Here is a 10,603-nt window from a genome sequence, read left to right on the forward strand (position 1 = left end):
GAGAAAGAGTGTTCCATAGTGTGTGTGTGATTGTGTGTGTGTGTATATGTGCGTGTGTGTGTATGTGTGTGTATATGTCCGTGTGTGTGTGTATATGTGTGTGTGTGAGTGAGTGTGTGTGTAGGAGAGTGAGTGTGTGTGTGTGAGTGAGTGTGTGTGTAGGAGAGTGTGTGAGTGTGTGTGTGTGTGTAGGAGAGTGAGTGTGTGTGTGTGTGTGTGTGACTTGAGTGTGTGCGTGTGTATGTGTGAGTGGTAGTGTTAGAGAAAGAGTGTTCCATAGTGTGTGTGTGTGTAGGAGAGTGTGTGTGTGTGCGTGTGTATGTGTGAGTGGTAGTGTTAGAGAAAGAGTGTTCCATAGTGTGTGTGTGTGTGTGTGTGATTGTGTGTGTGTGTGACTATGTGACTGTGTGTGTGTGTGTGACTGTGTGTGTGAGTGTGTGTGTGTGAGAGTGGTAGTGTCAGAGAAAGAGTGTTCCATAGTGTGTGTGTGTCTAGTGTTCCAGTGTGTGTGTGTGTGTGTGTGTTGGTTGTGTCAGAGAAAGTGTTCCAGTGTGCGTCTATATATTTTTATATGTTATGTTTTGCTGTATGTTCTGAATATGAGATAACTAGTGAATGTGTGTGTGTGTGTACGTGTGTGTGTCTGTGTGTGTGTGTACGTGTGTGTGTGTGTCTGTGCGTGTGCGTGTGTGTGTGCGTGTGCGTGTGTGTGTGCTCTGCAGATCATTGAACGTGCAGGAAGGAGGGCAGAAGACAACAAGCCAATGACGGACAGCTGGGAGGAGCTTAGCCTGGTTAGCTCCTCCCCCAAACTGCTGAAGAAGGGAATTGAGGATGTGGTCATGAAAAAGATCGCTGTGGCAACCCGAAAAGGTATGTCATTGGCACCAGGGTTGTAGTGGAGGCTAAAAGTGCGCACACACACACACACACACACACCTATACCTACATACACAAACACACACGCAAACACTGTTTATGCACCTCCTGAATTTGGGAAATGGCGTTTACAGAGACATAGTCTGCCTGTAAGATTTAAAATTTACAGAGACATACAGAGACATAGCCTGCCTGTAAGATTGAATATTTACAGAGACATGGTCTGCCTGTAAGATTTAATATTTACAGAGACATACAGAGACATAGTCTGCTTGTAAGATTTAATATTTACAGAGACATGGTCTGCCTGTAAGATTTAATATTTACAGAGACATACAGAGACATAGTCTGCCTGTAAGATTTAATATTTACAGAGACATACAGAGACATAGTCTGCCTGTAAGATTAGATTTAATATTTACAGACATAGTCTGCCTGTAAGATTTAATAGATTTAATATTTACAGACATAGTCTGCCTGTAAGATTTACTATTTCTTTATTATATTTCTTATTTATTAGTGTTTATTTATTATCTAGATTTACTCCTTCTGGAGTTAGCAGTGCATTTACATTAATATAGGAATTGAATACTCATTGTGTGGCCTATGAGGGAACAGCCAAATAGTAGCCTATAGTGATGTGGCCAGCTGATTGTGTGGCCTATAGTGATGTGGTCAGCTGCTTGTGTGGCCTATAGTGATGTGGTCAGCTGCTTGTGTGGCCTATAGTGATGTGGCCAGACACATACACCGGTATTCCGTGGTCTGCCTGATCATACACCTACAATGTATAGTTGCCGATTCGAACCCCGACCAGTAGGCACGGCTGAAGTGCCCTTGAGCAAGGCACCTAACCCCTCACTGCTCCCCGAGCACCGCTGTTGTTGCAGGCAGCTCACTGCGCCGGGATTAGTGTGTGCTTCACCTCACTGTGTGTTCACTGTGTGCTGAGTGTGTTTCACTAATTCATGGATTGGGATAAATGCAGAGACCAAATTTTCCTCACGGGATCAAAAGAGTATATACTTATACTCCAGATCAGCATGGTGACTCATACTGTGCTGAGGTCAGTGCTGTGTGTCTGTGGGAGTTTATCAGGTAGCAGCAGAGGAGAGGGGGGCTGACTCCAGATCAGCATGGTGACTCATACTGTGTTGAGGTATACCGTGGTCTGCCTTAACGGTGACCGCATTGTGTTCGCTATACCGGTGACCGCGTTGTGTCCGCCTGATCACACAACTACAATGTATGGTTTGCCCACCTCTTTTTTTGCCACTACACCCCTGATTGGCAATGAACACTATTCCACTGCATGGTATCTGCTCAACTCACCTCACTTGCTTGTTTTGGTTTTTCATTAGCAAAAACTGGTACCTGGTACTGTGTGTCCCAAGTTAATGAGGCCTTGAGTCAAGGTACCTAGAGTAGAGTCACCTAAACCGAGTAAAATAGAGTAGAGTCAAGGTACCTAGAGTAGAGTCACCTAAAGCGAGTAGAACAGAGTAGAGTAGAGTCACCTAAACCGAGTAGAGTAGAGTAGAGTCAAGGTACCTACACCGAGTAGAGTAGAGTAGAGTCAAGGTACCTACACCGAGTAGAGTAGAGTAGAGTAGAGTAGAGTCACCTAAACCGAGTAGAGTAGAGTAGAGTCAAGGTACCTACACCGAGTAGAGTAGAGTAGAGTAGAGTCAAGGTACCTACACCGAGTAGAGTAGAGTAGAGTAGAGTCAAGGTACCTAAACCGAGTAGAGTAGACTAGAGTCAAGGTACCTAAACACAGTAGAGTAGAGTAGAATAGAGTAGAGTCAAGATGCCTAAACTGAGTAGAGTAGAGTGGAGTCAAGATGCCTAAACTGAGTAGAGTAGAGTAGAGTCAAGGTACCTAAACAGAGTAGAGTAGAGTAGAGTAGCGTCAAGGTACCTAAACAGAGTAGAGTAGAGTAGAGTCAAGGTACCTAAACAGTCACTGAGCAGAAAGCTTGTTAGTCGTTGTTTTGCTTTAGTAGTAAATCAGGGGTTTGTCATTGTTTACTTAGATCAGTGGTCCCCAAACTACGGCCCGCCACCTCATTTTGGGTGGCCCCCCAAAACATGTCCGTGGTATATAGCAACCGGCCCGCACGGGAGTACGACATCGTCAAACTATAACCTCCGCAATTTCCCTCATTCATTCTCTATGGCGAGTCTTAACAGTACACATGTAATACTCTTTTTGTCCACTGGTAGTTGGTTTGGCGCTGTTTTGCGTTTGCCATCAAAAACGGAATGAAATGTAGGCCTATCTGCAAACAATGTAAGAGGCCTATGCTGACAGCATCAGTGCTCAAAGTATTCTAAAAGTTTATCAATGAATTGTTAATAACTAACTAACTTATATTCAAGTCATATTACTGGGACTTTCTGGGATAATTATTTTTATTTGTTCAAATGTTCATACAATGTTCACAAGTTCAGGTGAGTGAAAGTTAGAATGGTGGTCATTTCAGACCACTTCAGCACTTCATAAAATTCTCATAGTTTGAGAACTTTAAATTTTCAGAGTTCACACATTTTTAATGAAATATACTTTTGGGACTACCTGCTAATACTTTTGGGAATGCAAAAGTCTTTTTATTAGTATTATTTAATTTGAGTTACATTTTACACTGATATGGCATGATGGCAATATAAACACAGCTAACAATGGTATTAAATTGCAATAGCCTATAGATTAAATGTAATGGAATATTCAACTAAGGTAGACTGCTGTTGTTCACAGCACTAAGCTATTTATGATTACTGATATACTCCGAGTCTCTGGCCCTCTCTTACAGCCAGGCATAGTAAACTGGCCCTCGCAAGAAAAAGTTTGGGGACCACTGACTTAGATTATTAAGGTTATGATCATTTTGGACATTTTCATAAAAATGTAAAAGTATTAACATATCTATGGTTTGGGGATTAATCTTAACAATACATATCTATGGTTTGGGTATTAACCATACATATCTATGGTTTGGGGATTATGATTAACAATATTTATATGGGTTTGGGGATTAGGATTAACAATACATATATGGGCTTGGGGATTAGGATTAACAATACATATATGGGTTTGGGGATTAGGATTAACAATACATATCTATGGGCCCCAGCTGTGGCGCAACTGGCTGGGGCACCTGCACCGTACGCCGGCGACCCAGGTTCTATTCCCGCCCCGTGGTCCTTTCCGGATCCCACCCCTGATCTCTCTCCCATTCGCTTCCTGTCACTCTCCACTGTCCTATCATTAAAGGCATAAAAAGCCCAAAATTATGTAAAAAAAAAAACAATACATATCTATGGGTTTGGGAATTAGGATTAACAATACATATATGGGTTTGGGGATTAACAATACATATCTATGGGTTTGGGGATTAGGATTAACAATACATATATGGGTTTGGGGATTAACAATACATATCTATGGGTTTGGGGATTAGGATTAACAATACATATATGGGTTTGGGGATTAACTCTGCAGTCAGCAGCTCATATCTAGTAACTGCAAAAAACAGTAACCGGTGTGTGTGTGTGTGTGTGTGTGTGTGTGTGTGTGTGTGCATGTGTGTGTAGCGGATCTTTCCCAGCCGCTCCCTGCTGCACCTGCACTGGAGAGACATCTGTCAGAGCGCGTGTGTGTGTCGGCGGAGCGCGCGTGTGTGTCTGCGCCCCGTGTGTGTCTGACCCTGCAGGAGCGTCTGCAGCAGTACTACGCGTCGCGTGTGTGTGTTCCTCCACCCGTCACCATGCAGGCGCAGAGGCGGGCTCTCGAGGTCGCCACGGAGATCCAGGCCTTCCTACGCACCAAACATCCGCACATGCCGCTAGGAGAGCTGCGCCTGGCTGGGTCACTGCTGGACGACCTACAGGTCATCACCGCCGACCACACCTCTCTACTGGTACACCTACAGGTGAGTCAGTGTGTGTGTGTCTGCATGTGTGTGTCTGCGTTTGTTTGTGTGTGCATTTGTGTGTGTTTATACTGGAACAGGTGTGTAAACATGTCACTTAGTCACTGCTCTTCCTGAAGCTTTGTTGTAGTGGGGGGCCTTAAGCACATAAAATGGTCATTTCGCGCAAATTCTTCTAAAAGCGCCAAATTTGGTACAGATGTAGCTCAAGTTATGGACCCTTTCAAGAGAGTTCCATTATCAGCATCATAGTTGGCCCCACAAGACTTCCTTTTTAACATTCCATATGTTATCTTAATGCAGAGGAAGTAGATTGGGGCCCAAATAGAACGTTCAAGCATTGTTTTTGTTTTGATTGTTGAAAGGGTCCATACGACAGCCTACTTGTTGCCCGTGTCGACTGTAACGTTTCAGCATCCAAAGCTACCGGTTAATTGTTGAAAGGGTCCATACTGAAATGATTTAGCCAGAGCCAGCGACCCTCAGGGCCAAGATGGCGGCCAAATCCAATATGGCCGCTACCCGAAAAGGGTTCTATAACTTTTGAACCACATGAGGTACAAATACAAACTTGATGTCTTTTTCAACTTAATTGATCATGGGAAACACATAGGAATGTTTATATTCATGACCCAGTATATCTGGACCACTTAATCCTCCAATTCTCCAATGCAGTGGTATGCTGGGGTAGCCTGATGAGCCAGACCCACATTAAAATGTAAAATTCAAATTCCCTCTGCACACAATAGGACAGCGCTATGAGTCCCATGCGTTTTCCCACCAGCGGAGCATTTTGCCCATGTTCAGGGTGGAAAGTGAAAAAGAAAGATTTGCATAAGACAAGTCAAATTAGTGTTTTAAAAAGAAAAGATCATGGAGAATAAAGAAAAAAATATTAAAAAAATCTTTGTATATTCCCACAAGGTGTTTGGGTGCTCTGAAAATGAGAACCAAAATGATTTTTTAGACTTGTAAAGTCTGCTGTTCAGACCCTGAAGGAATTTATTTTCTGTTCATTGTTTTTTGTGAGAGTGTTTCTACTTATCTCAGTAAGGAAAATAAATCAAGAGCCTATGTTGAGTACAAATATGTCTTCTGAAGGCTTAAACAGAGCCCAGCCAAAAACTCCAATAACATTTGTATCAACTTTGAGGGACAGCTATGACCATGCAGGATTATCCAGACCAAACGTGACGATTTTGCTACATACTATTCCTATTTATGTACCAGCATGCAAAATTTGAGCCTCCTACATGGTTTAGTTCTTGCGCTGTGGGGCCGAACAAAATCGACACCCCCCTCCCCCTGTAAAACTGGCTGTATCTTGGAAAGTATTGATCTTACATAAGAGTAATTTTGCAGTGTGTCTTCTGGGTAACATAGGTACACCTGGTAATTTTTTTAGAATTTTTTGAGATCTAAGTGCGTGGGCCCTGGTTGAATTGACGTGGAATGACCCTGCTGGTCTCTAGACTTTATTCTTGCACTGTTGCACTGTTGAACTTACTCATTTGCACCATCACCATGACACTCACACAGAGCACCTTACCTTACTTTGCACAGAGAATCACAGGCTCAGTCCCTGCCTCAGTCATTGCAAGCGCCTCATACTTAATCACCCCTAAGCACACTATGTGGATACTGTTTTAAACTTGATTTAGATTTAGTGTTATTTAGTGTAATTTGTATTTTACTTTATTCTTTATCTTCTTCTGTCCTTATTGCTTAGTTGTGGTTTTTATATTATTTACTTTTATTACTTTTTCTGCTGTTAGTGAATGTTGTGTGTGTGATGTCTGTATGCTACTGAGACCTTGAATTTCCCCTTGGGGATAAATAAAGTATCTATCTATCTATCTATCTATCTATCTATCTAGTTACACCCCATTGTTTGCGCCAATTTATCTACAAGCACCAAATTTGGCACGGATGCAGCTGACGGCATACTGAAATGATTTAGCCAGGGCGCCCGAGCTAGTGATCTCTGAGACCAAGATGGCAGCCAAATCCGCCACCTAAAAAGGGATTTGGCTGCATATTTTGAACCAGATGAGATACAAATGTATAGTTGATACAGAGGGAAAATAAGTATTTGACTAAAAAGAGGAATATACTATCCTGGAAAATACAGACCCTGATAATCTAGAAAGATTAAGGGCCACGAACAATGTAATGGCCCAACTCGAGGGGTGGCACCAAGCATGCATTTAAAAATGTTTCCAACGGTACAGCGCTGTCGTCATCAATTTAGCTCGCCTCTGGCCCGCCTATATCAGATACGATTTGATTGGTTCCACCTGATGCAAGGGGTAAAAGTAACGTGCATCATTGCTCATTGCCAGAGTTAGCCTGACGAGCCAGACCCACATTAAAATGTAGGGTCTGGGCACTCACCGTTCGCAGTGCTCAGTCCGAGTTGGCTAGTTCAAACGTTTGCCAACTTAATAAAAGCTTAACTCGTGTCACACTGTTCGCCAACAGCAACATCCATCTTATAGCAGGGAATTCAAGCCAAACCGTTGCAACTCTGCCATCAATCATTATGTTAAGCCCACCTAACGACTCTATACACGATTTCATTGGCCTGATTGAGTTTCGATTTCTGGAGCTCACAAGCCAACGGAGAGTTGCTAGACTAGCACATTTGCTGCCGCTAGGGGCACGTTCAGATTTCTAGGCTATGCCAAAGTGTCTCGCAGAGACAATTCCATTGTGCTCTTGCGAGAACTCTGGATTTCCAGGGTAGGAATATATAATCATCTGTTTGAAATTGATCTTAATGCCTTAATTAAAAAAACGAGTAAAAATCCAACCTTTAAGGACACCATTTTCTTAGTGAATGAAAAATGTATAGTAAATAAATAAATGTTCTTCCTTAAATTACAGGGGCACAAGTACAAGTATTTGACCCCTATGTTAAATTCCCATAGAGGCAGGCAGATTTTTTTTATTTTTAAAGGCCACTTATTTCATGGATCCAGGATACTATGCATCCTGATAAAGTTCCCTTGGCCTTTGGAATTAAAATAGCCCCACATCATCACATGCCCTTCACCATACCTAGAGATTGGCATGGTGTGTTTTTCAGTTAGCCTATTAGCTGGTTTGATGCTCATTGATATACTCAATCATAAATGTAAGTATTCCTATGGGTTTCCCATGGTCAAAAAAGGTAAAATAGACATAGACAAGTTTGTATTTGTATCTCATCTGGCTCAAAAGCTAGTAGAATCCCTTTCAAGCGGCGGCCATATTGGATTTGGCCGCCATCTAGGTCGCTTGGACGCCCTGGCTAAATCATTTCAGTATGCCCTCAGCTACATCTGTGTCAATTTGGTGCTTGTAGATGAATTTGCACGAACAATGGGGTGTAAGGCCCCATACTACAGCCAAAACTGCTTTTTTGGACAGCGGCCGTATTAGAATTGGAGGAATAAGGGGTCCAGATGCACCGGGTCATAAATATGAACATTCCAATGTATTCCTTATGATCAATTTAGCTGAAAAAGATATCAAGTTTGTATTTGTAACTCATGTGGTTCAAAAGTTATAGCCGGAACCCTTTTCGGGCAGAGGCCATATTGGATTTGGCCGCTATCTTGGCCCCAAGGGTCGCTGACTCCGGCGCCCTAGCTAAATCATTTCAGTATTGTGCCAAATTTGGCGCTTTTAGATGAATTTGCGCGAAAATGTCCTTAAGGCCCCCCACTATTGCTCTGGATTCAAATGAAGACTTTTTATTGTGCGTGTGTGTGTGTGTGTCTGCGTGTCTGCGTGTGTGTGTCTGCGTTTGTTTGTGTGTGTGTGCATTTGTGTGTGTTTACACTGGAACAGGTGTGTAAACATGTCACTTAGTCACTGCTCTTCCTGAAGCTTTGTTGCTCTGGATTCAAATGAAGACTTTTTATTGTGTGTGTGTGTGTGTGTGCGTGTGTGTATGTATGTATGTGTGTGTATGTGTGTGTGTCCGTGTGTGCGCGTGCGTGCATGTGTGCGTGAGTGTGCGCGTGCGTGTGTATAATGTGTGTGTGTGTGTGCATGCGTGTGTGTGTGTGTGTGTGTGTGTGTGTGTGTGTGTGTGTGTGTGTGTATAATGTGTGTGTGCAGGTGGAGGAGTCCCTGTGGTCAGCTGTCCGAGGAGAGGACACCTTCTTGTCCCACCCCCAGCTCTTCCTGATTCGCCGAGAGAATCTGGAGTACTTCCCTCGGGGGCGGAGCTACTGGGACCACTTCCTGGTGGGCGGGTACCTGTCGGCGCGGCTGGTCGCCGAGCAACTGGCCAAGTCCGTCACCGAGGCGATGAACTGGCCGTCACTGAGTGGCTCTCTGGGGTGCCAGGTCCGGCCCGTCTTGGACGCCCACGGCGACGCGTCAATCAAGCTGGAGGTCCGCCCTAGCGACGAGGAAGAGGAGGAGCCAGAGGAGGAAGAGGAGCGTCTGTTTGTGCGCGTGCTTCCCACACTCTGCATCGGAGACGAGTCCGTCTGCGCCGGGCCCACACACACACACACCCACACACACGGCCTCAACGCGCACACACACACACACACGCACGCGCCCTGTGAGCACGCCTGGTTCTACAGCCTGTACCCTAAAGAGGCGGGGTTGCTGGCCAGTCTGGACCAATCGGACGGCGGCGTGAGGAGGAAGTGCCTGAAGACGCTGAAGGCCGTCTGCCGCACCAACCCCACGCTCCGCCCCTTGTCCGGCCGTCACCTAGGCAACCTGCTGCTGCACCTCAGTGACAAGGCCACCGATTGGTCCGAGGAGGCCTTCAGTGGGCGCTTCCAGGAGGCCATCGAGGAGCTGATTGGCTACCTGGAGATAGGGCGTCTCCCCAGCTACTTCAAACCAGCTGTCAATCTACTGCAGGAGTTCAGCGAGGACGACATAGACGAGATGGGATTCATGCTCTACTGCGCAGTGTCTCAGCCAGAGATACTACTTATCTAACACACACACACACACACATATATATCACACACACACACAAGATGGGATTCATGCTGTACTGCGCAGTGTCTCAGCCAGAGATACTACTGATCTAACACACACACACATATATCACACACACACACAGGAGTTGGGCTTTACTGAGCCATGTTAGAAATATTACTCACCAGAATATTGCATATAGACACTGAGTTTGGGATCTTTCAGAGGTTTTACTTAATAATAAGTAATAATAATAATAATAATAATAATAATAATATATAAAATACTTATCTACAAATATAATCAAATACACACACACACACTCTCACTCATACACGCACACACACACAACATTCTGGAGTGTACTGTTGATGTGAATAGACATGAATAGTGTGTAATGTGTGTGTGTGTGTGTGTGTGTGTGTGTGAGTGAGAGAGAGGGGCTAGAAGTCCATTTGTGGAATGTAACAAATAAACAAGTGAAATAATATGTGTGTGGTGTGTGACTGATAATTACCTAACACACACGCACACACACACTGATTGTGTGTCACTGATGATTACCTAACACACACACACACACACACACAGACAGTAGTATGTCACTTATAATTAGATCAACTCATTACAGAAGATTGAAAACAGAAGTCAACTCTCATGACAGAAGACTGAGTACAGATTACATTACATTGAGACTGAATACAGATTACATTACATTGAGACTGAGTACAGATTACATTACATTGGTCTCTCATGACAGAAGACTGAGTACAGATTACATTACATTGATTTCTCATGACAGAAGACTGAGGGCCAGATATACGTACATTTGCGAACGTAGCGTTATCAGCGCCATG

General features: G+C 43.9%; 1 protein-coding gene across 2 annotated transcripts in view; it reads left to right on the plus strand.

Annotated features, from left to right (window-relative positions):
• Positions 1-10,236, plus strand: part of mief2 (mitochondrial elongation factor 2) — a 19,542-nt gene extending 9,306 nt beyond the window's left edge. The window contains exons 3-6 of one of the 2 annotated variants that reach the window (XM_042104348.1): positions 723-873; positions 4,474-4,811; positions 8,919-9,778; positions 9,857-10,236. In XM_042104348.1, coding sequence (XP_041960282.1) covers positions 723-873; positions 4,474-4,811; positions 8,919-9,764 — 1,335 coding nt within the window. In that variant the 3' untranslated portion in view covers positions 9,765-9,778; positions 9,857-10,236. Of the gene's footprint in view, positions 1-722; positions 874-4,473; positions 4,812-8,918 lie in introns of both variants that reach the window. The other variant, XM_042104349.1, reaches the window with a different exon arrangement.
• Positions 10,237-10,603: the final 367 nt, after the last annotated feature.

This window comes from Alosa sapidissima, chromosome 9, assembly GCF_018492685.1.
Source record: "Alosa sapidissima isolate fAloSap1 chromosome 9, fAloSap1.pri, whole genome shotgun sequence".
Classification (NCBI taxonomy): Eukaryota; Metazoa; Chordata; class Actinopteri; order Clupeiformes; family Clupeidae; genus Alosa; species Alosa sapidissima.